Here is a 27,069-nt window from a genome sequence, read left to right on the forward strand (position 1 = left end):
TTTCTCTGACTTTGTCAACCACAAGGCTTTGGAATGTGGATTTGAATTTCATGTATGCCAGAAGCACCAAGCAGGCTCACATCTCATTTTATACAAGCCCAATTTTCTTTTCATTGTAGTGAAAAATCATATCTTGTGTAAAATGGATTGTCAATTTATAATGAACTAATATTGTACTACAGTCACTCATCAATTTCACCCTTTGGCCTTCAGTCTGGGTTCCTGTGGTTGCTAGCATTTTCTTGGAGACAAAACACTTTGCTTTGGATCTGACTGTGAGCCTGAAAAATGTGATATTATTAATGGTTGTTTCTCACCAAAAAAAAAACTTCATTTAAGGACAAATGCTGGAGGAACTCAGCAGGTCAGGCAGCATCTATGGAAATGAGTAAACAGTTTATGTTTCAGCCTGAAACCCTTCTTCAGGAATGAGAAAGAAGGGGGAAGACGCCGGAATAAAAAGTTGGGGGGGGGGGGGGGGGAGGCTGGCTGGGAGATGATGGGGGAAGCGCCAGGTGGGTGGGAAAGGTCAAGAGCTGGAGAAGAAGATATCTCATGGGAGAGGAGACTGGACCAAGGAGAAGAGGAAGGAGGAGGGGACCCCGGGGAATGTAGTCAGCAAGTGAGAAGAAGTAAAAGGTTAGAGAGAAGAACAGAAGAGGAAATTTGCTTACTGTTAAGAGAAAATGGTATTCATGCCATCAGGTTGGAGGCAACCCAGGCAGGATATAAACAAGAGAAACTTTGCAGAAGCTGGAAATCCAAGCAACACACACAAAATGCTGGAGGAACTCAGCAGGTCAGGCAACATCCATAGATCCATAGACAGAATACAAGGTGTTGCTCCTCCACCCTTAGGGCAGCCTCATCTCGCCACGAGAGGAGGCCATAGACCGACACGTCAGAATGGGAATGGGAATTAAAACGTTTGCCCACCGGGAAGTCCCTCTTGTGGTGAATGGTGTGGAGGTGCTCGACGAAACGGTCTCCAATTTATGACGGGTCTCGCCAATGTAGTGGAGGCCACACTGGGAGCACTAGGCACAATGGACAACCCCAGCAGATTTGCAGGTGAAGTGTTGCCTCACCTGGAAGGATTTCCTGGGGCCTTGAGTGGACGTGGATGCACTTAGGAGTAAGTGCCGGGAGGGAGATGATTGGGGTGTGTCGAGTGGGCAAAGATATCGTGGAGGGAGCAGTCCCTGTGTAAAGTGGGGGGGGGATGTGTGTGGCTAAAGGTTTATTTAATGGTAAGGTCCCTTTGGAGGTGGTGGAAGTTCATATAACAATGTTTGAAACCTATATTCTTAAATGGAGAGTTTAGCAGAGTAAGCTTTAGAAAGATCAGCGTAACGCTCTGTGGCCACAATATTAGGTACCTCTGAGTCTGTGTCTGTGGTCTTCTGCTGCTGTAGCCCATTACTTCAGGGTTTGACGCATTGTGCATTCAGAGATGCTGTTCTGCACTCCGCGGTCCCACTGTTGTAATGCCTGGTTATTTGGGTTTCCGTCACCTCCCTGTCAACTAGAACCCATTTGGCTATTCTCCTCCGATCTCTCTCATTAACAAGGCATTTTCACTCAAAGAACTGCTGCTTAGTGGATGTATTTTGTTTCTCACACCATTCTCTCTAAACTTGAGAGACTGTTGTGCATGAAAGTCCCAGGAGATAAGCATTTTCTGAGATACTCAAACCACCCTGTCTGGCACCAACAATCATTCCAAGGTCAAAATCACTGGGGCCATATTTCTTCCTCTTACTGATATTTGGTCTGAACAACAGCTGAATTGCTTGACCACCTCTGTCTGCTTGTATCTTTGAGTTGCTGTCACATGATTAGCGGATTGGATATTTGCAGTAATGAACAGATGTACAGGTATACTTGTACCACTGGGTGTATTTGTCACAGGTGCATCAAAACATAGAGTGAAATGTGGTATTTGTGTCAACAACTGTCACAAACTGAGGAGGTGCTGGAGGCAGCCTGCAAGTGTTCCCATACTTCATGTGCCAACATAGCATTCCCACGATTTATTAACTCAAACTCCCCGTATGTATTTGGAAAGAGGGAGGAAACCAAATCACCCAGATGAAACCCACACAGTCACGGGGAGAGTGTACTAACCTCTCTCAGACAGTGGTCGGAATTGAACCCGAATGCTGTTTGCTGGTACTGTAATAGCATTACTCTAACCACACTGGCATTTTGCAGAACAATTGCTCATCTGTAACCCTAGTTTCCCTTTGCAATCGACAGGCAGCATCTGAGGGAATAGAGTTTTCAGTCTGTTAATGGATAGCTGTTTCATTTCCATGTTTAATTTACTTTACCAGATATCAAAACAAAAGATCATGGACACCCACGTCATGACACACGTTTTATGGACAGGCCCAAACTGAGAGATCATTTTATTGACTATGGCACAGTTGGTTAGGTTACTGGACAAGCAGCCTAAAAGATGAATTCAAATCCCAATGTCGCAGTTAAGAAATCTAAATTCATGTAAACAAATAAATTGGAAATAGAATAGAAACAATAGTCACAATAAAGGTAATTACGCAAATACAGCATTGTTGTAAAAACCCATTTACTGCCCACCCAGACCCATATGAACTCCAAACTCAGCAATGTGGATAACTCTTTAACAAAGGATGAACAATAACTGCCAGAGTTACCAGCGATGTCCTTATCTTTCTTAGAAAAGTCCCACACCATCTTGTTCAGAATCAGTTATTAACCTTTCAACCATTGAGCTCCTGAACCGGTGTGGATAACTTCACTCACCTCAATAATAAACTGATCCCACATCCTGAGGACTCACTTTTAAGGACTCTGCAACTCATGCCCTCAGTATTATTTATTTCTTCTTCTTTTTTTTAAAATTTGCTCAGTTTGTCTTCTTTTCCACATTGGCTGCTTTGCTCAGTTTGCTAAGAAGCACATTGATCCAGGAGAAAATATTAGCCTAGAAACTGTTTCTCACCATTAAATGTATTCTGTCTATTCCGCTAATGCAAAGCTGTGTAATCCTTCCCCCCAAAGACTAATGAAATAGACTTTGTGATAATTGTTAGCACATTTCCCTCAATTTTTGAGTCACTGAACAGGCCCTTCAGGCCAAGATGGTGTGCTGACCTTATAGCCTATGCTAAGATCAATCTAACCCTTCCACATAGCCCCCTACTTTTTCTTCATCCATCTGCCTATTTAAAAGTCTCTTAAAGGTGTCCTATGTATCTGCCTCTACTATCATTCTGGCAGTATGTTACATGCACACAGCACTCTCTGTGTAAAAAAACCTAACTCTGAACTTCACCCACTACTTTCCTCCAATCACCTTGAAATTAGCCATTCTGCCCTGGGACAAAGTCTCTGGCTGTCCACTCTATCTGTGCCTCTTATCATCTTGCAAAAACAACATTAGATTTACTGAACTGCATCCTGCCTGATTCCTTATACCAGTTGCCTGTGGAGATCGCAGCTGCTGTGTCAGTGTCTTCAGGAATTGCAGGAAACATGTCAGGATCTTAAAATACACTTTCCGTCGCAACCATGGCAACTGAACAAAAGGAGAGAAGGAAAGTAATGAGGTGAGGAAGGAGACCCTTTAGCCAGAGAGTGGTAAATCTGTGGAATTCATTGCCACGGATGGTCATTGGGGGTAAATATAAAGCGGAGATTGATAGGTTTTTGATTAGTAAAGGAAAGGGCAGGACAGTGGGTTTGAGAGGGATAATAAGTCAGCCATGAGCAGGCTCAGTGGGCTGAATGGCCTAATTCTGCTCCGACGTCTCATGGCCTTAAGGGGATAAGTCTTCAAAATGTCTGCAACGTGGGGTCATAATGTTACCACATATTGCATGAAGGATCCACACAATGAATGGCAGGTACTAATGAGTGTTCACTGTGGTCATGAGCCCTAGGTGTGCTTGCACATTGCTAATCAAGTGGATCAGTGATCAGTCAGGCTGGTATCAAAACACCAGCAGCAATACTTCAACTTATATACATTCAGGGACAACTTTGTTATGGGCATCCTGTACCTAATAAAGTGGCCACTGAGTGCATGTTCATGTTCTTCTGCTGCTGTAACCCGCCCCCTTCAAGGTTTGGTGCGTTGTGCGTTCAGAGATGCTCTTGGTCACACCACTGTTGTAACATGTGGTTATTTGAGTTACTGTTGCCTTCCTGTCAGCTTGAACCAGTCTGGCCATTCTCCTCTGACCTCTCTCATTAACAAGGCATTTTTGCCCACAGAACTGCTGCTCACTAGATGTTATTGTTTTTCACACCACTTTCTGTAAACTGTGGAGGCTGTTATGTGTGAAAACCCCAGGAGATCAGCAGTTTTTGAGATACTCAAACCACCCCATCTGGCACTAATAGTCATTCTACTGTTGAAGTCACTTAGATCACATTTCTTCCCCATCTTGATATTTGGTCTGAATGACAACTGAACCTCTTGACCATTGAGTTGCTGCCATATGATTGGCTGATTAGATATTTGCATTAGCAAGCAGGTGTAGCTAATAAAGTTTACATATTGTATAGTTGGTGCCTTGGGGAGGGGTTCCTCAATTAACAGTGAGTCAAAAGCATAGGTCATTGGTTGCACATTTTTGCACAAATTTCAGGAACAAATGAAGAAAGAAGGAAGCATTGACTTCATCCTGTGCGCCAATGGTGCAGGGTTAATTACATTCACATTAAGCTGAGCTGTGCATGGAGATGCCCGGTTAGTTTAATTAGTGGAACTTCAACTGGAACTTGTGTTCAGACAGGTGTAAAGCATTTGTGCATAAAACAATGGTGCAAATGGGTCTGCAGTATGTTTTAAGAAACATTCAGTACTTTTTTTTATCTCTGTGATTTGCCAGCCCATTGCTTCTTTGTATCCTGTTTTCAGGCATAGGAATTAAAATTAAACATGAAAGTCTTGTAAAATTTTCCATTTTGCTGCTTTTTATTAGAAGGAGCACCAAATGAAGAGAAACTATAGGCCTTTCAAATTAAATAGAAAATAAGATGACAGTAAGAACTGAACAGTAGCAAACATTAATCAAACTCATTAATCGTGTCTCTGGTTGGCTCCATTCTGAATATTCACATAGTTCCAGGCATAGATTGAAGAAGATGACAGGTACACGAATGGGCAGGGAATTGATGGATGTAAACCATGTGTTGTTTAAAGAAAATGAACAGAAGGAGACATGGAGCATTTAGCACAGAATCAGGCCTGTTGGCTCAACTGTGTGTGCTCTCCAATTTGCTTGACTGAGCCAGTCTCTATTGCCTACGAGTGGCCCATACCCCTCCAAGCCTTTCCCATCGATCTAACTGTCCAAATATCATTAATTGTACTTGCTTCCTCTGACAGCTCATTGCACACATTCAGTGCTCTTTGTGTGGTAAAAGTTGTCCTCCAGTCACTAATTAGAAACAAAAAAATGAATCTATAATTTCAGCCAATGCCAGTAGAATGACAATAAATAACAGTCCTTGTTTCTCAAAAATTTGCAACTTATTTCCTTTGCTCAAAAAGATATTTGGCCAGATTGTGTAGTGAGGTGGCCAACAGTTCAGTGTTTTCGAATTCTTTCTCAGATACTGAGAAAGTACTGAGCTGAAGGGGACACGATGCTCTGCATATCTGGTTAGTTAAAGTCTGTCATCAGGCCAGTGCTTATGCCAGTTTCCGTGCTGTGAAGTGACTGAGAGTATGAGAGTGCCAGAGCAATATTAGGATGCCAGTCTATTGTGAGGTTAACCCCTAGCATCTTCATTTTCAGCTGGCTGGACTGGAGCAGTGTGTGTTTAAGTGCCTTGCTCAAGGACACAACATGTTGCCTCGGCTGGGGCTTGAACTTACGACCTTCAGATTGTTAATCCAACACCTTACCCACGTCCCACACCTGCATAACTGGCTGGCGTAGTAGCAACTGCCACATTTCCTGAATGGGATGTTGATTTTCAGTAAAAGGGTCAATTCATATTTTTTATATTCAGTATATTTTGCTTTTTAATTGCTTTTAACCAATTTGCAGTGGATTAAAGTTTAATTTAATTCATTATTTTTAAATAATTTTCTAAATAATGTTTATGCCAGCTTTAAAAATCCATTTTAAGTTGTTTTTTTTTAGAGTTTGGATATCAGGGATATTTAAAAACAGTAAAAATTCCTTTGGCAGGAGGAGGGTGCTGGGGATTCGTCAGCCTCCTAGATCCTGAGACCAGGCGCTACGTTCTCAGCATGGCGCATTGTGAGTTGGAACTGTTGGCCATCTCACTACCCATCTGGCCCAATGGCTCCTTGAATAAAGGAAACGTGCTACAATTCTTTGGGCACAAGTACTGGGCAGGGAAGACTCCCAGTAAAGTGGATATTATGGGGCAATGAGTTTAGCATGGGCAGATGACGGGATTTGGGAATGGAGAATATTAGGTCCTTTGTAGGGAAGTATCCCTGAGAACGCAGTGGGAGCCACGATACTAATCCAAACTCTGGAACCATCCATCTTTCCCAATGAGTGAACTCATGAAAAAGAAGTGCAAAACCAAGATAATTCCAGAATGCAATTGAAAAATCATCTCTTCTGAACAGGGTCTCCAGATCAGGACCAGCGAGCTAGAAGAATTGGGAGCCAAATTCTGCACAGCGCTCTTGAAGCTGAAGAAAGATGCAATGCTGCATAGCGCACAGCTGGTATTTCCAGATACTGTGTTATTTGATTTGGATAATCAGCTCCACAATGATAAAAACATGTCACACAGGTAAGTTGCTGATATGTTAGTTGAATAGTTAAGTTCAAAGTAAATTCAGGTTTATTGTCATGGGCATGCATACTGGGTATAGTAACCATGAAAATTAGTTTCTTGCAGCAGCAGTGCAGCACATCACAAACATGACAAGCATAAATCAACTTAAATAAATAATAAAATAACTTAAATCTACAAAAAATATACAGTACTGTGCAAAGTACAGTACTCAGGCACGTGTATGTATCTAGGGTGCCAAAGACATTTGCGAAGTACTGTAGTAATTTTCTCACACTGTACTGCTGCTACAAAAAAAAACAAATTTCATGACACATGTGAGTGATGATAAACCTGATTCTGATATGGGTCTCTATTGTGGACTGAGAGTGGGAAGAGGGCCGGGAGAGGGGAATCATGGTTGGGAAAAAGGGAAGAGAGAGGGGAGGGAGTGGGGAGCACCAGAGAGACATCCTGTAATGATCAATAAACCAATTGTTTGGAATTAAAGGATCGTGCCTGGTGACTCAGGTCTGGGTGTGTCTGCACATGTGCCCCCCCCCCCACCCCGTAGTCATTCACTGGCACCTTTTCCACACCTCTTCTGAGGCACTGCATCTTCACCATTCCCAATGCCTTTGCTCCTGCCAGATTTACAAACTTGCCATCTGTTCTACGTTGGCAAATACAGTACTGTGCAAAAATCTTAGGCACCCTAGCTATGTACATGTGCCTAGGATTTGCATGACAAAATAAGCAAAAAATAAACATAACGTTGGTGGAAGTTGAGGCAAATATTGTCTGAGGTAGAACTAGGGTCTCTAACGTCGGTTCAGGAACCTGATGACGGTGGGGAAGACGTTCTTGTTTAACTGTGATGTGTGGGTCTTCAGGTTCCTGTACCCGTTGCCTGATGGCAGTAATGAGAAGATGGCATGGACCAGTTGGTGGAGGCTCTCAATGATGGATACCATCTTCCTGAGACATCGCCTCGTGTAGATAGTGGGGAGAGATGTACCCATGATGGAACTGGTAGAGTCCACCACTCTCTGTAGCATCTAGTACACTGAAGTTCCCATTACCAGGCTGTGATGTAACAATGCTTTCCACTCTACATCTGTCAGTCTTGGACGACATGCTGAATAGCCTTAAACTTCTAAGAAAGTAGAAACTCTGAAATGCCTCCATCATGGTTGCAAATAGTACTGGGCAGAGGATAGAACCCTAAAATGACTTAAAATGCCCAGTGTTAGTGGTAACTGACAATATAGATTATATATAGATTATTTTAAGAGAACTATCCAGCAAGACTGGATAAAGTGAGAGTGGAAATGATACAGTGCCAGTAAGTGGATGTAGACGTAACTAGAGTTTTGGGTTGTATATGTTGCCTACCAATATGGGAAAGAATCCTGTAAAATAGTACAGAGCCTGAGAGGGTGAAGGCTGTGAAATCAGTCGGCCCTTCTCCAATGTGCATGAGCAATAATGTAATATCTGTTTCATGTTGGAATTGTACGTCTCACACAAGACATACATATATGGAGCCGATTTCCATCACAGTGACAAGATCAGCCCTCGGCCTACGCAGCCAAGGCTTCATTAATGCACAGAGTATAGACCAGGTCTTCAAGTTTGCTGTTGGATTTGTCCCCTACAGCAGGTTAAAGCCAAGCCTCTTCTATTCAATATACACTCAGTAGCCATGTTATTAGGTATCTCCTGTCCCTAATCAAGTGGCCACTGAGTGTATATCTTTGTGTTGTTTGAACTGTAGCCCATTCACTTCAACTTTTGGCATATTATGCATTCCTGATTGTTTTTCTGCAGACCACTGTTGCAATGCATAATTCTTTGAGTTGCTGTCAGCTTGAACCAGTCTGGCCATTCTCCTCTGACCTCTCTCATTAACAAGGCATTTTCTCTCACAGAACTGCCACTCACTGAATGTTTATTGTTTTTGTACTATCCTCTGTAAACATTAGAGACTGTTGTGTGTGAAAATCCCAGGAGATCAGCAGTTTCTGAGATACTCAAGCCACCCCACCTGGCACTAACAATTATTCTCTGGTCAATGTCATTTAGATCACATTTATTCCCCATTCTGATATTTGGTCTGAACAACTACTGAATCTCTTGACCATGCCTACGTGCTTTTATGCATTGAGTTGCGGCCACATGATTGGCTGATTAGATATTTGCATAAATGAGCAGGTGTATATAATAAAGTGGTCACTGAGTGTGCAGCAGCCAAGCAGCCTACCAACCTTACACTTCTCAAACTTTCAGACTCAATATCAAATTCTCAAATTTTAGGCAACTTGCTTTTCCTTACCTCCATTTTCCAAGTTCCATTAGTACTGCCAAAGCTTCTGAGCTCTTCTATTAGCTACATAAAAGTCAGGCAGAGAAGCCTAATCACCCACTAACTCTCTCAAAAAACAAGACTTACTGAGTTCCTCTAACATTTTGTGTGTGTGCGTGTTACTTAAGATTTCCTGCATCTGCAGAATCTCTTGCGTTTATCACCCTGTCCCGCTCTCTTTATCCTGTCCATCCTCCCATGGCCATCTCTGCAACTTAAAATCCCTACTTTTTATTAATTTCCCAAGTCCTGTGAAGGGCCTTTAGGATTTATAACATTCACATTTTTACCAGCGCTGTCTGACCCATTGGGTGTTTCCAGCACTTTGATTTTATGATTATAAAAATTCACCTGATTCATTATTATCCTTCTGCACAATGAAACTGCCATCCCTCAGCAGCCAAACTGCATCTCAGGACCCAAAGCAATAGACTTGACTCTTAACTGCTCTCTAAAATGATTTAGTAAGTTATTGAGTTCTGGGAGAACTTGGAATGGCCAATAAATACTGACCTGATCATCAACACCCACAGCCCGTGAACAATTAAATAAATAAAATCTCACACACCATCACAGAATGGCATTCTTCTGATTCCCTGATGTACAACTGAAGTCAGTGATGGTGCTGCTGTTCTGATGGGAAGTGTTCCATCTAAATTGCATGGGTAGAGCTTAATCAATGTATCTGCTTCTCCATCTCTACATGCAGGTTATAAACACGATGACATGTAAAACAGTACAGCAACATCCTCAAAGGTGTCAGGAGATGTGTAAACAAAGTTCTCTTCAATAATCATCAGACACTAACTGTGCAGTGTCCTCGGCTCACTGCACCTTTCTGTACACAACCCAATCACTGTCACATAATCATTGGGTGCTAATCATTGTGCACAGGAGATGGCTGACTCAGTTAGTATAGGCTGCTCACAGCGAGGTAGGGAACTATCCAACAAAGATTGGTAACCAGCCTTCGTTAAATGTACGGCAACACAGCTTTAGACAAACGCGTCAATTGAAGTGGAACTGGACTTCACAGCAGTGCACCTTTTTACATCAGTGTGAACCAGCCAGCTCCAGCAGGGGCACTAGCCTCCCCAACATTGAGGAATCTCCGAAAGGCCAAGCCTCATAACAGGCAGAGTCCATCATTCAGGAACCCTGTCACCTAGGACTTGCACTCTTCTTATTACTACATCAGGAAGGAAGAATAGGAGCCTGAAAATACACACACAATGTTTTAGGAACAGCTTCTACCCCTTGACCATCACATTCCTGAATGGACAATGAACCAATCCATGAATATTGCCTCACTATTTTGCACTCTTTTTGTACTAATTATTTAATTTAATTTTTAATATATTTTATTGTAAGTTATTGTATTTTATACATATTGCACTGTAATGCTGCAGCAAAACAACAGATTTCAAGACATATGACAGTAACATTAAACCTGATTCTGTTCTGAATACCTTGCAAAATGTTCCCTTTTGTTGGTATTTTTCTCACGTTGCATTCTGAGCAAGAATGTTGATTCGCACAATGCTTAATAACATACCCAGGCCTCTGTTGCTCATCCTGAACACAATTGAGTGTTGCTTGTCCTTTGTCATAATGGCCACCTGTTGCTTCTCTCTAATGATTGGGGTCTTTTATCCCTGCTGGCCTGGAATGCTGATTGGGAATGGTAGGCAGTTCAGATGTTAGTGCCACAGAGGGGATGTCCAGCACCCAAACTCTACATGCATCATTTAAGCAAACAGCAATTAACCTTTATCCAAAGAAATGAAAAGAACACAGAGCAATCAAAAAATGAGCAAGTCCACCAACCTCCCATCCTTTAGTTTTATAACAAATATATAATTAAGTTAAAATAGAACAGGTTATTATTGTCTGAGGACATGCATGCTTATCAACAATAAAATGTCATTTATTGCCTCACTTTTTCAAACCAAAAATATAATTAGCCACATCTAAATTAGGCACATGTGACTCATTGCCAACATTGTGGCAAACATGATTGTAAAGGAGCATTAAGTAAAATGCTGGAGGATCTTCAGATGTGAGGAACTATTTCAGAAGAGCGGGGCAGTTTTGCTTTGGTTCTAAATGGGTGCTTGGTAGAAGATATGATGTTCTTCATTGATCCTTGTGATAGTACAGGCAGCTACAGACAGGTTGGTTGGAGTGGAATGGAGAATTAAGTGTGCAGGCAAGTAGAAACTGGGGGGAGGGGGAAATCTCATTGAAACCTATTGAATATTAAAAGACCTAGACAGAGTGGACCTGCAGAGGATGTTTCTTATAATGTGGAATCCAAGGCCAGAAGGCGCAGCCTCAGGATACAGGGACTTCCATTTAGAAAAGAGATGTGCAGAAATTTCTTTAGCTGGAGGGTGGTGAATCTGTGGAATTCATTGCCACAGATGGCTGCAGAGGCCAAGTCATTGGGTATATTGAAAGTGGAGGTTGATAAGTTATTGATCAGTTGATGCACCATCAATAACTCACACTGAGACGTAAGGCGAGATATCGGCTTTTATTGACTGGAAGAAGGAACCAGGAGTGAGTGTCTATCATACTATGTCCTGGAGACTGAGGCCGAGCGTCAGGCCTCAGATCGCCTTTATACAGGGGCCTGTGGGAGGAGCCACAGGAGCAGTCAGCAGGGGGCGTGTCCAGACAGGCACATAGTTCACCACATCAGTAAGGGTGTCAAAGGCAGGAGAATAGGGTTGAAAGGGATAATAAACCAGCCACGATGAAATAGCAGAGCAAACTCGATGGATTAGATGGCCTAACTCTGCTCCTATGTCTTATCTTATAAAAGGCATTTAAAAATCTTGAGGAGCTTTTGAAATGCAGATTCTTCTGATGATAAACATACTTTGCTTGAGTCAAGTCATCTGGAATAATACCTGAGGATGTCTCTGCATTAATACCTCACCCTTCTCGTTTACTGCTGCACTCTGACAATCTTTCCTCTTCTTTACCTCATCTCTACCCAGAGTGTTAATTCACAACTTTTGCCTCCACAGATGCTGTTTGACTTTCTTGTTTTCTTTAGAGATACAGATCCAACAAGCCCTTCTGCCCTAATGAGCCCACCCAATTACACCCACGTAACTAATTAACCTACTAACTTGTACATGTTTGGAATGTGGGAGGCACCTGGAGGAAACCTACACAGTCAGAGGGACACACACAAAATGCTGGTGGAATGCATCAGCCCAGGCTGTAGGAAGAAGTACAGTCGATATTTCGGGCTGAGACCCTTTGTCAGGACTAACTGAAAGAAGAGATAGTAAGAGATATGAAAGTGGGAGCAGGCGGGGGAAATCCCAAATGGCAGGAGAGACAGGAGGGGAGGGGTGAAGCTAAGAGCTGGAAAGTTGATTGGCAAAAGGGATACAAGGCTAGAGAAGGGAGAGGATCATGGGATGGGAGGCCTAGGGAGAAAGAAAGGGGGAGGGGAGCACCAGAGGGAGATGGAGAACAGGTAAGGAGTAATTCTGAGAGCGGCAGAGAGAAAAGAAAAAGGAGAGAAAGTGGAGGGGAATAATAAATAAATAAGCAAACAAACAAACAAATAAATAAGGAATGGGGTAAGAAGAGGAGGAGGGGCATTAACAGAAGTTAGAGAAGTTAATGTTCATACCATCGGGTTGGAGGCTACCCAGACGGAATATAAGGTGTTGTTCCTCCAACTTGAGTGTGGCTTCATCTTGACAGTAGAGGAGGCCATGGATAGACATATCAGAATGGGAATGGGACGTGGAATTAAAATGTGAGGCCACTGGGAGATCCTGCTTTCTCTGGCAGACTGAGCGTAGGTGTTCAGTGAAACGGTCTCCCAGTCTGCGTCGGGTCTCACCAATATATAAAAGGCCACACCGGGAGCACCGGACGCAGTATACCACACCAGCCGACTCACAGGTGAAGTGTCGCCTCATCTGGAAGGACTGTCTGGGGCCCTGAGTGGTGGTGAGAGAGGAAGTGTAAGGCCAGGTGTAGCACTTGTTCTGTTTACAAGGATAAGTGCCAGGAGGGAGATCGGTGGGAAGGAATGGAGAGGACGAACAGACACGGGAGTCACGTAGGGAGCGATCCCCGTGGAAAACAGAAGGGGGGGGAGGGAAAGATGTGCTTGGTGGTGGGATCCCGTTGGAGGTGGCCAAAGTTACGGAGAATTATAAGTTGGACCTGGAGGCTGGTGGGGTGGTAGATGAGTACAAGGGGAACCCTATCCTGGGAGGGGTGGCGGGCAGATGGGGTGATGAACAACACCTGATATTCCACCTGGGTGGCTTCCAACCTGCTGGCATGAACATTGATTTCTCTAACTTCCGTTAATGCCACTCCTCCCCTTCTTACCCCTTCCCTTATCTGTTTATTTATTTAGTTATTTACTTACTTACTTACTTATTATTTCCCCCCCCCTTTTTTTCTCTCTCTGCCCCTCTCACAATCACTCTGCCTGTTCTCCATCTCCCTCTGGTGCTCCCCTCCCCCTTTCTTTCTCCCTAGGCCTCCCGTCCCATGATCCTTTCCCTTCTCCAGCTCTGTACCCCTTTTGCCAATCAACTTTCCAGCTCTTAGCTTCATCTCTCCTCCTCCTGTCTTCTCCTGTCATTTTTGATCTCCCCCACCTCCTGCCACTTCCAAATCTCTTACTATCTCTTCTTTCAGTTAGTCCTGATGAAGGGTCTCGGCCCGAAACGCCAACTTTACCTTCTCCCTATAGATGCCGCCTGGCCTGCCACGTTCCAGCAGAATTTTGTGTGTGTTGTTTGAATTTCCAGCATCTGCAGATTTCCTTGTGTTTGCATTTTTACAGTCAAAGGGAGAAGGTACAAGCTCCTCGCAGACTACAGCAAGAATTAAACCTGGGCTCAGGGTTCTGTAATAGTGTTATGCTAACCACTATATTACCATACTGATGAGCCTATGATAGGTTGGATTCTTCGAGGGTTGTGTTTATTTTGTTCCAGATTACAGATTCAGGTTAGCTTATTGTCAGATTCAGAGGGGTGCAGTGGAGTTCTTTACACATGTGGAGCTCACAGAATAAACAGTACAGCACGATAAATACAGCACTGCACAAAATAGCCAAACAGTGCAAAGGTTGTGGTGCAATATGAAGCAGTGAAAACAGGACTGCTGATGCGACAATTGCGGAATAACGGAGAGTGGTAGAATGAAAAGTTTGAGAAAGTGGCAATGCCACTAGGAAGGGGAAATGAAAGGGCTGATTGGTTCAGAAGTCTGGGAGCAGTGGGCAAGAAGCTGTTCTTAAGTCTACTTGCCCGGCTCCTTTGTCTTCTCCCAGAATACAGAAGAGAGAAAAGGGACTGGCCAGTGTGGCAGGAGTTCTTGACAATACTATTAGCTTCCTGAAGCAATGCACCATGAAGATGGACTAGATGAAGGAAGTGATGATCCTGATGGGCTTGGCAGTGTTTATCGCTTTCTGCAGGTTCCCCTGGTCCAGAGTAGAACAACTGTTGTACTGTAACGGACTGACCTCTATCTTGCTGAGGTCAGGCAGCAACTCTCAGCCATCTGCCCTTACTTAGATCTTGGAAAGGCCCCCACTTGGGACCAACAGGCCATCGTCTCCCATACCATCACCAGCCTCGTCCACACTGGAGATCATCCTCATAGTTTCCTTACCCCACATAGTTTGTTTCTTCCTCCTACCCAAGATCCACAAACCTAACTCTCTGGGTAGGCCCATTGTTTCTGTCTGCTTCTGCACCACTGAATTCACGCCTGCATACCTCTACTCCATTTTGTCCCCCTTGGTTCATTTTCTTCCCATTTACATCCGAGACACTTCACATATTCTTGATCTCCTCAACAACTTTCAGTTCCCTGGCCCTGTTCACTTAATTTTCACCATGGGTGTACAGACCCTATACAATTCTATTTCCCCATCAAGAAGGCCTTATAGATCTCCTTTCCTTTCTTGATCAGAGGTATGACCAGTTCCCATCTACTACCACCCTCCTCCATCTGGCGGAATTTGTCCTCATCCTCAACAATTTCTCTTTCAGCTCTTCCCACTTTCTTGAAACTCAACCAGTAGTCATGGACGCAACTCTTTCTGCACTACATTGACAACTGCATTTGTGCTGCTTCATGCACCAATTCTGAGCTTGTCAATTTCATCAACTTTGCCTCCAACTTCCACTTTGCCCTTAAATTCACTTGGACCATCTCTGACACTTCCTGCCCTTTTCTCAATCTCTTTGTCTTCATTTCTGGAGATAAACAGTCTACCAATATGTTTTATAAAATCTACCAATTTCTACCACTGTCTTGACTATGCTTCTTCTCACCCTGTCTTCCTTTAAAAATGCCATCCTCTTTTCTTAGTTCCTTTGTCTCCATCGCATGTGTTTCCAGGATCAGGCTTTCCTTTGCAGTACATTAGAGATACTCCCCTCCTTCAGTTTCCCTTCTCCCACCATTGATGCTGCCCTCACCCACATCTCCCGCTGGACATCCACGTTCCCCTCATCTTCCTGCTGCCTCAACAGGGATAGAGTTCCTTTTGTTTTCACCTACCAATTCATGAGCCTCTTCATCCAACGTATCATTTTCCGCAATGTCTGCCATCTGCAATGGGACCTAACCACTAAACACATCTTGACCATCCGCCTTCTCCCACATCCTCCACTTTCAGCAAGGATTGCTTCCTCCCAATAATCTCCCACCTGGCACTTATCCCTACATCTGCCTATACACTTCCTCCCTTACCTCTATTCAGAGTCCATAACAGTCCTTCCAGGTGAGGCTAGACCTCACCTGTAAATCTGTTGGGGTTGTCTACTGATTCCGGCGTTCCGATGCTGCCTCCTTTACATTGGTGAGACCTGATGTGGTCTGGGGGACCACTTTGTGGAGCACCTCTGCTCCATCTGCATAAAGTGGGATGGTGGCCATCCATTTTCACTTTTATCCCCCATTCTCGTTCTGACATGCCTGTCCGTGATGAGGCCGCTCTCAGGTTGGAAAAACAACATCTCCTATTGTCTAGGAAGCCTCCATCCTGATGCCATGAACATTGATTTCTCTATCTTCCAGCAAATTTTCCCCTTCCGCTTTCCCTCTTTTTTTATTTCCCTACCCTGGACTCTTACCTCTTCTCCTCACCTGGCTATCACATCCTCCTGGTGCCCCTCCTCCTTCTCTTTTCCCCATGGTTCACTCTCCTTTCCAACTGGGTTCCTTCTTCAGCCCATTACCTTTTCCACCTATCACCTCCCAGCTTCTTACTTCATCCCCTCACCCCTTCCAACCTGACTTCACCTATCACCTTCCAGCTTGTTCTTCTTCCCCTTCCCTCCATCTTCTTATTCTGGCATCTTCCACATTTCTTTCCAGTCCTGATGAAGGGTCTCAGCCTGAGATGTCGATCATTTCCGTAGATGCTGCCGGACCTGCTGAATTCCTCTAGCATTTTGTATGTGTTACTCCAGATTTCCAATGTCTGCAGAATCTCTTGTGTCTGCGATTCAATCTTTCAGGATACTTTCTATGATGTATGTATAGAAGTTCAAGAGGGTCTTCATATGGGGGGTGGGGGTGATTGAAAAGTCTGTGGCCTAAGGTAGAATGAGGTGAGTTATACAGCCCTCGTTATATGCACATTCAGTTCAACTCTGAGAGAAAATGCAGAAAGTTTAAAGTTAATAACTCATCTCCTTCCACCTTAGGCCACAAACTTATCAATCACCCCCTGCTGTGGACCACTTCTGGAGGTCCAAGACACCAACTTCTACAAAGAAGGGATCCATATGCTCCACGACCGCTGGACTAAGTGTGTAAATGCAGGAAAGATAAATGTGCTATTTTTTCTAAAATTGACTCCTTCTACCTTAGGCCACAAACTTATCGATCACCCCTCGTAGGTAAGTTGGATCCTTATACAAGGGGAAGAACTGTACATACATTGAAGTAATTTCTTGATCATTGCATCAGTGTGGAGGGATCAGGTGATGTTGCTGGGGACACGGACACTAAGAAACCCAAAGATATTGACTATCTGCACAGTAGCTCTTTAATGAAGGCATGTTCACATGTCGCCTCCTTAGGGTAACATTAACTCTTTGGTTTAGCTGAGTTTAAGGACCAGGTTGTTCTGGCAGCATCATACAAGGTTCATGATTCTTTCCTGTACTCCATCTCAATGGTGATGTTGATCTAGCTTGGTGCTATCATCAGTGAATTTAAGATTGAGTTGGCTCTGCACCTGGCCACACAGTTGTGGGTGTACAGGGATATACAGGCAGCAGAGCAGGGGAACGAACACACACTAAGGAGAGCTAGTGTGAGTGAAATCTTATGACCAACTCTAACCAACTGAGGTCAGGAGGCCTGATGCACATTTGGGAGGAATTGAAGGTTGCAGCCTAACCTTTTGCCTCAGGGGAAAGATGCAGGCCACCTCTATGCTCAACCGCAGACGTTCGGAGACCTTGATCTTAATGGACATTCCTGGTGTATATGCTCTTGACCAGTAATAGAATAATTAACAAATCCCACCATCTGGTTCAGTGTTGCATTGTGGAGATAAGCAAAATAAACTGCATGCAACCAGACCTGTGTGAAGTTGAATCACTGGCTGTCACATAATATCAGATCCTGGGAAGCTGGATGCTAACATGCTGTTGGCCTTACCCTTCATTACAACAGTGGCTACAATACAATGGACTACAAACTGCCTAAGGTCATTCCATGTTATGAATGTGAATAGTTCACATTCATTCTATATGAATGCTGATCTTCCTTCCTTTCTTTCTTTAGTGGCTTGTAATCATTCAGCACTTACTTAAAACACAGCTGGTTATAGGTGGAGCGGATAGATTCTTTTGACGAGATCCACACTCGTTGGCCACTTTATTAGGTACACCTGTACGCTTGCTCGTTAATGCAAATATTTAAACAGCCAATCATGTGGCAGCAACTGAATGCATAAAAGCATGCAGACATGGTCAAGAGGTTCAGTTGTAGTTCAGACCAAACCAGAATGGTGGAAGGAAAGGGGCCTAAGTGACTTTGACCGTAGCATATTTGTTGGTGTCAGACGGAGTAGTTTGAATAACTCCGAAACTGCTGATCTTCTGGGAATTTCATGCACAACGGTTGTTAGAGTTTACAGAGAATGGTGCAGAAATCGATCAACATCCAGCAAGTGGCAGTTCTTTAGGCGAAAATGGCTTGTTAATGAGATAGATCAGAGGAAAATGGCCAGACTGGTTCAAGCTGACAGGAAGGTGACAGTAACTCAAATAGACGTATGTTACAACAGTGGTGTGCTGAAGAGCATCTCGGAACCCACAACATGTCGATACTTGAAGTGGATGGGCTACAGCAGCAGAAGACCACGAACACTTTATTAGGTACGGAAGGTAAATGAGGAAGTGGTCACTGAGTATATGTCACAGCTGTATTCTGACCTCATGCAGAAGTTTTATTTCTGAAGTTAGCAGCTGTTGGTCTGATTCAGTCAAAAAGCAGTTTTAATTATTCTTGTGTTTTTTTATTGTATACTAAGCTCTTTGATACTGTAATTTATTTCTCTGCTCTTTCTTTACCACTGGAGTTTTAGAGTTATGTTGCCTGCTATTTCTATTGTGCAGGTAATCCCAGCTGTGCCATCTATTACCCCATTGATCACCTATGCTGGCAGGAGATAAATGATATCAAAGCTATTTGCATGCAGTGAGTTGCAGATGGATAGGACCCGGGTACATTAATCAGCTCCAGGCTGTTTGAGGTGTGATCAATTTACGGGGTGTGATTGATTTATCTGACACCTCAGTGGAGTCGTGGTAATGCCAACATCTGTCTTGCATGCCGGTTTAAAAGCACAAGAGTTGTATTGTACGCTCCTGAAAGACTCAGTCTTAAAGGGACTGGCTCATTTTAATTCATGACTGCCGCGTTAGATCTGCATAAACCCGTAACAACTCGAGGCAGAAGAAGGCCCTTTGACCCCTCACACCTTAATCGAGCAAGATCGCGGATGATCTTTTGTTTCCCCTTCCTACACTAAACCCATATTCCTGATCCCTTTACCACCTAAAATCTGGTCATCTCCGTCTTGAATATACCCAGTGACTGAGATTCAGCCAACCTCTTGGTAGGGAAAAAAAAAATTCACCAACCTTTGACTGAAAAAAAATGTTCACTCAAAGGTTAGTGAACCTACAGCCAGGAGTCCGAATCCTGTATTCTGCGACTGTGACTCCTGCTTTGTCAGCACCCCAATGCAGGGTAACATTATCCCTTTGATTAAGCAAGTGAAAATTGGTAAAATTAATTGTCACACATGAACATTGTTCTGCATACCACTCCTACAACCAGGGAGCACTGCAATTAGCAGAATACTTTACTGCGCCAGTGATTAGTGTTCAATCCCTGCCGCTGTCTGTAAAGAGTTTGTACTCGTTTCCTACTGGTGCTCCAGTTCCCTCCCACATTCCAAAGACGTGCAGGTTAAAAAGGGTTGGTGAGTCTTGGGCATGCCATGTTGGCGCCAGAAGCTTATCAACATTTACGGGCTGCCTCCTGAACATCCTCAGACTGTGTTTGGCGTTGACGCAAATGACACATTTCACTGTATGTTTTGCTGTGACAAATAAAGGCAATCTTCATCTCTAAAGATCATTTCACAATGACAATACATTGAGGTAGAACAAAGGAGAAGCGATAACAGAATGCATATGATAGTGCCGAGCTAACAAGGAAAGCACATGGCAGAAATACAACAAAGTGCAAGGCCGTAATGAAGTGTATTGTGAGGTCAAAAGTCTATTTTAATTGTACAAGAGGTCTGTTCAATTGTCTTATAACAGCTTGATTATGAAGTGGGGTGGGTCTCAAGTGCAGGAGATAGTCTGTCCTTAGGAATAGGTTTGGCCCGAAGTTGATTGTGGGGAGGTGGTTCGATAGTCTGATGGTGTTTGGAGAAGCCAATGTTTGTTAGAGGTTGTTAAAGTTAGATTAATGTCACATGTATTTCAAAATATTGAAACCTGCAGTGAGGTACATCATTTGCGTCAATGACCAATGCACTTCGAGGATGTGCTGGGGGCAGCTTGCCAGTATTGGCATGTTTCTGGTGGCAACCCAGTGCGCTCACAACTTACTACCTGTACGTCTTTTGGATGGCGGGGGTTATCAGAGCACCCAGAGAAAACCTGTCATGGGAAAACCTATAAACTCCTTACAGATGGAGGTGGGAATTGAATCTGTGTAATTGATGTATTAAGGTAACTGCTACACTGCCATGCCACTCCAGCAACATGCTAATAACTTACTACTCGTCAGTAGTTGTAACTTTGCTGTAATAAAGAAGGAAGGAAAAGGCAGTGGGAAAGGTAGTTTGATGAACACCTCCTGCAAAATAGTGAAATGGAGCTAATAGTGTGGAATCAGCCCATCTTTCATCTGCTGGGTTCCCCGAGGCCTCTGAATCTGAGCCTGAGAAAAATATGATAGAACTATGCATGACAGCAGCGTGCTGATATTCAAATGATGAACTCGGCTCCCACGGGTGGATAGTTCATCGGTATCTTGTCGTGGCTCTGTTAAAACGAAAATTGAGTCTGAGCACTATGACTCAGTCCCAGCTATATCAGTCACATGTATATTAAAACACACAGTGAAATGCATTGTTTGTGTCAATGGCCAGCACAGTCTGAGATGTGCTGGGGGGGCAGCCCGCAAGTGTGGCCATGCTATCATAGTGTGCCCACAAATTACTAATATTAACATGAGTGCCTTTGGAATGTGGGGGGAGACCAGACAGCCTGAAAGAAACCCACACAGTCTCAGGGAGAACATAAAAAACTGCGCACAGAGAGCGGCAAGAACTGAACCGCAATATTACAGTCGGCATTGTAAAGTGCTATGCCAACCGCTAAGTTACCATGATGACAATGGCTGTGTTCTCCAGGAAAACTGTAGCTATGCTGGCACGTGTTAACGCTGCTGGGTAGCTTGTTGGAATATAGATGTTCCACCTCAGGTCAAGACTCTGCTGTAGATCTACACTGAAAGGACAAGGACTTTGATGATAACAATGTGCACATTTTGGAAAGGGAAGGCAGGTGGTGTGAAGAAACCACCTTTGTCAAACTGGAAAACCCATCCCTGAACAGAGTGGGTGGATTGCGACACCACCTATCAGCTACTTATGATGCAATCCTAACATCTCCACAACAGCACACCCTTCCATTTGTGCAAAGACTAATGACCCTCACATTACATCTACGATTCTTAACAACCCTCATGTGATTGCTGTGCCTTTAAACAATTCACAGAGTTTATAAGCCGGAAAGCTACCCACCATGAATCAGAACTGAAGAAGCCTCTCAGATAAGTGGTGAAACATCTTCTAGACAGCACAACAAGTCCAGCTGCCTTGATTTACTACTGCTTGACATCCAATGACCTGGATGACTGAGAACCTTCATAGAAATATGGATGCCGCTGAGGTGCCATTTTGTATTGGCTCATCACACATGTTGTCTTCCTTTCCTGCTAGGACAGAACAGAAAGCAAACTAGGCTGTTTGTCCCAAAATACAAAAAGAACTCTCACTGCAGATTACTGGGACCAATTTTCATGTTTAGACTTAAATGAGCTATAAATGGCTAAACCTGTTGGAAATCTGACTAAGTAAGCACAGATTGTATTAAATTCTCAGGTGAGAGGTGATTTGCATAATTACTCCCAGCAGGAGATGTAGACTCAAATTGGGTAGAGTTTAACTTTATGTGCGAGTTTAAAACAGGTGAAGAGTGCACTGGGAGCCTTATCTTCAGCTTGCCTGAGTTTTAACATTGTCACCATGGGGCTATGAGTGGAATGATAGCATTGTAATTATGTTGCTGGGTGAGCAATCAAAATGCCAGAAATACTCCTCAGTACATGTGAGTTCAAATCCCACCATCGTAGCCGATGAATTTAAATTCATTTAAGCTGGCATTAATAATTGTAGCTATAAAACCACCAGAGCTCCGTTAAAAACTCATCCAGCTCACTAACACGGTTCAGGAAAGGAAAGAGAATGTCCTTTAAGTGTTCTGGCTTGCTTTATACGCATCCATGAAGATGTCCCATAACTGCCCTCTGAAAAGGTCTAGAAAGGCTCACAGTTTAGAAGCAATTAAAGGCTATATTTAAGACAAGGTTGGGTAGATTTTTGCATAGTAGGGGTATTAAGGGTTATGGGGAAAAGGCAGGTAGGTGGAGATGAGTCCATGGTCAGATCAGCCATCATCTTATGAAAGGCGGAGCAGGCTCGATGACTCGGATGGTCTACTCCTGCTCCTATTCCTTATGTTCTTGATATAAACTTATTATCAATGTCACTGGGACATTGAAGAACAAAAATGCATGTAGATCAAGGAAAGGTGTGAAAGCAATAGTGTTGTTCTCATGAGGGACTTCAAGTTCCCTACTATAAACAAGGACCTTCTGAATGCAAGAGGTTTAGATGGGGTAGAATTTGCTAGGTGCATCCAAGAGGGTTTCTTAAATCAATATGTTGATAGTCCAACAAGAGGAGAGGCTGTACTGGACCTGGTGTTGGGAAATGAGCTTTCAGTGGGGTAACAGTACTTACACTGCCTATAAAAAAAATTCACCCTCCTTTGAAGTTTTCATGTTTTATTGCTTTATAACATTGAATCAACGTGGATTTAACTTTGGTTATTTTGACAATGAACAACAGAAAAAAGACTTCCATGTCAATGTGAAAACAGATCTCTACAAAGTAATCTAAATTAATTAACAATATAAAACACAAAATAATTGATTGCATAAGCATTCGCCCTCTTCAAGTCAGTATTGCACCTTTGGCAGCAGTTACAGTCCTGAGTCTGTGTGGATAGGTCTCTATCAGCTTTGCATATCTGGACACTGCAATTTTCCCAATTCTTTTTTACAAAAGTGCTCAAGCTCTGTCAGATTGCATGGGGATCATGAGTGAATAACCTTTTTCAAATTCAGCCACAAATTCTCAATTGGATTGATGTGTAGACTCTGACTTGGCCACTCCAGGACATTAACTTTGTTGTTTTTAAGCCATCCAATCGTCTACCAAATCGCAGTTCTCTTGCAAACTGGATCAGGTTTCCTCCAGGGTCTCCCTGTTTTTTTGCTGCATTCATTTTACCCTTTACCTTCACAAACCCTCCAGGGTCTGAGCTGCCATCCGATCTTGGCCTGAGTGCTTATGCAAAACATAATGTTTAGTCTGATGGCCAAAAAGCTTAATTTTAGTTTCATCGGACCATAGAACCTTTTTCCAGCTAACTTCAGAGACTCCAACATGTCTTCTGGCAAACTCTAGCTGAGATTTTATTTGAGTTTTTTTTCAGTAATGGCTTTCTCTTTTCCACTCTCTCATAAAGCTGCAACTGGTGGAACACCTGGGCAACAGTTGTATGCACAGTCTCTCCCAGCTCAACCACTGAAGCTTGTAACTCTTCCAGAGCCGTCATAGGTCTCTTGGTGGCCTCTCTCACTCGCCCCCATCTTGCACTGTCACTCAGCTTTTGAGGACAGCCTGCTCTAGGCAGATCTACAGTTGTGCCATATTCTTTACATTTCTTGATGATTGACTTAACTGTACTCCAAGGGATATTCAGTAATTTTCTTGCATCCATCTCCCAACTTGTGCTTTTCAATAACCTTTTCACAGAGTTGCTTAGAGTGTTCTTTATGGTGTAGTTTTAGCCAGGATACTGACTCACCAGCAGTAAGACCTTCCCAACGCAGGTGTATTTTTACTATAATCAACTGAAACACCATGACTGCACACAATGATCCCCATTTAACTAATTATCTGACTTCTAAAACCAATTGTCTGCACCAGTGATGATTTGGTGTGTCATATTAAAGGAAGGTGAATACTTATGTAATCAATTATTTTGAGTTTTATATTTTTAATTAATTTAGATCATCTTGTAGAGATCTGTTTTCACGTTGACATGAAAATTATTTTTTCTGTTGATCAGTGTGGGAAAAAACAATTAAGTCCACTGTAATTCAATGTTATAAAACAATATAACATTAAAAATCCAAGGGGGTTGAATATTTTTTATAGACATTGTACCAAAGAGAAAAATGTGGGGGGGTAGGCAGATCAGTGCTGACCATATTGATATGTTAGGGTATTTCAAGGTAAAGGAGAAGTTTGTGTTAAAGAGCATTAAGGATATATAAGATAATGGGATATACACCAGGTTACTGAGAGGCAAGATAAGAGATTGCTTGGGCCTTGATCAATATCTTCACGTCCAGTTTATCTACAGCCAAGGTCCTGGAGGACTGGTGATTAGCTAATGTTGTTCCAATGTTCAAGAAGAGAACCAGGAACAACCCTGGAAACTATAGATTAGTGAGTCTCCCATCAATGGTAGGGAAGTTAACAAGAGAATTCTTAGGGATAGGATTTATGAGCATTTGGAAAACCAATGACTAATTAGAGAGACCCATCATGGCTTAGTGCGGGGAAAGTTGTGTCTTGCTAACTCGACTGAGATTTTTGAGGAGGTGGTTGATGAAACTCATCTAGTGGATATTGTACATATGGAATTTAGTAAGACGCTTGACAAGGTCCCTAATGAGAGGCTCATAAGATGCATGGGATCCGTGGTGAATTGGCTGTTTGTATTCAGAACTAAGCTCCCCTTAGAAGACAGAGGACAGTGATCAAAGGGACTTATTCTAGCTGGAGGTCTTTGATTAGAGGAGTTCCACAGGGATTAGTACTGGAAACTCTGCTCTATATAAATGACTTGAGTGAAAATGTAGATGAGTAGATCAATAAGTTTTCAGATGACACAATGGTTGGTGGTGTTGTGGATATCATAGAAGACTAAAGCAAAGAATACAACATAATGCAGATATGGATGGAGAAATGGCAAATGGAGTTTAACCTGGCCAAATGTGTGGTGCTGCACCTTAATACATCAAATGCAAAGAGACAGTACTCTGTTAAGGGCAAAATCCTTAACAGTGTTGATGAGCAGAGGGCTCTTGAGGTCCACGTTCATAGCTTCCTGACAGAAGCTACACAAGATGATAATGTTGTTAAGAAGACAAATGGCATGCTTGCCTTTAATTAGTCAAGGCATTGAGTTCAAGAGTCAGGAAGTTGTGCTGCAGCTTTATAAAGCTGTAGTTAGGCTGCATCTGGAGAATTGCATACAGTTTTAGTCACCTCATTATAGAAAGGATGTAGAAGCTTTGGAGAGGGTGCAGAAGAGATTCACTTGAACGTTGCCTGGATTAGAGGGCATGTGCTATAACAAGAAGTTGGACAAACTTGTGTTGTCTTTTCTGGAGTGGCGAAGGTTGAGAGGAAATCTGATAGAGGTTTATGAGAGGTATAGATAGAGTAGACAGACCATATCATTTTCCAAGGGGTTGAAATGTCAAAGAGCACGTATTTAATGTGAGGGTGGGTAACTTCAAAGGAGAAGTGAGAAACAAGTTTTTACCACAGAGAGCAGTGGGTGCCTGCAATGCACTGCCTGGGGTGATGGTAGAGACAGCTTTTAAGAGACATTTAGGTAGACACATGAATGTGAGGAAACTGGAAGGATATGGACATTGTGTAGGCGGAAGAGATTAGTTTAGTTATCCTTTTCATGACTAATATAAATGATTTGGCACAATATTGTGGACTGATGAAGTTGTTCCTCTGCTTACTGTTCTATGCATATGTCAGCATATATTGTCTTGGAATGTGTTTTCTTGCAGGCATTTACAAGAAAAAGATTAATAGAATTTATGAAAAACTATAATCCCACTATCTATGTATTAATCTTATCATGTTGGTATTAATAATAATAATAAAAAGATTGAAAAAGAAAGTATTTATGAAAAACTATACATATGCAAATACTGACAAACAACCGACGTGCAAGAAAGGAAACCGTGGAAAGAAATAAAATAAACAAATAAATAATAATGAGAATGTGAGTTGTAGAGTCCTTGAAAGTGAGCCTGTAGGTTATGGTGAGTAAAGTTATCCACACTGGTTCAGGAGCCTGATGGCTGAGCAGTAATAACTGTTCCTGAACTTGGTGATGTGGGACCTAAGGCTCCTGTATCTCGTGCCCGATGGTAGAGTGCATGGCTCAGATGCAGGGATCCTTAAAGGTTGATGCTGCCTTCTTGCGGCAGTGCTCCTATGCCAGAGCATTAGGAATGCATCTAATGGAGGAATTTTTAAAAACGTATTCCACATCTGCCATGGAAAATGGGAAATTCCTACTCTCATCCACTGTTTGGCACTCACTAAACTTGCTGCGTCTTGGATCAGGTCAGGAGTTCTCTGTTCAGGTACTTAGTCCTGATGTTTGTCAGTAATAATTAGATTGCTGTTGAAGAAAGACTTTTGTCAGTCAGTCATAACATGCCTCAACATACAGCAACCACCTACTTTCTATCTAAACAAACATCTGATGGAACAATTAGGTATGTTACACTCAGCTTGACTATATATTCTGTTGACAGTACATGCCTCCAGATTATTATTACTTCATAGATTTATACATTTTAATTAATTGATTTGCATATGTAAAAGCATGAATGCACAATCTTATTATTCTAACTAGTTTTCGGAGATAGGAATGGTGTCAAGGAATGTTCCCGTTTAATAACTTCTGTTATGAGTGTGTAATTCTCAGTGACAGCTGAAAAAATATTAAACCTCCCAAGTGTAGGAATTAATAGAATCACGTGGAAGTTCCACAGGGCTCTGTAGGATATGTGAAAATGTTTTGAGTTGTTGTAAAAGAGTAAGATAAGCGTTGCGCCATGCAGTCCTTCCTGGGCAGCACTTAATAAGTTCTCACTATTTCTGTGACCAACTGCACACCAGCTGAGGCATTGGAGACAAGTCCTAGGGTATTTTTGAC

General features: G+C 42.8%; 1 protein-coding gene across 1 annotated transcript in view; it reads left to right on the forward strand.

Annotated features, from left to right (window-relative positions):
* Positions 1 to 27,069, forward strand: part of LOC132382317 (cytosolic carboxypeptidase 4) — a gene marked incomplete at its 5' end in the record, with an annotated part of 235,216 nt that overhangs the window by 162,677 nt on the left and 45,470 nt on the right. The window contains one exon of the mRNA XM_059952452.1: positions 6,605 to 6,774. Within this exon, the coding sequence (XP_059808435.1) occupies positions 6,605 to 6,774 (170 nt within the window). The remainder of the gene's footprint in view (positions 1 to 6,604; positions 6,775 to 27,069) is intronic.

This window comes from Hypanus sabinus, chromosome 28, assembly GCF_030144855.1.
Source record: "Hypanus sabinus isolate sHypSab1 chromosome 28, sHypSab1.hap1, whole genome shotgun sequence".
Taxonomy (NCBI): domain Eukaryota; kingdom Metazoa; phylum Chordata; class Chondrichthyes; order Myliobatiformes; family Dasyatidae; genus Hypanus; species Hypanus sabinus.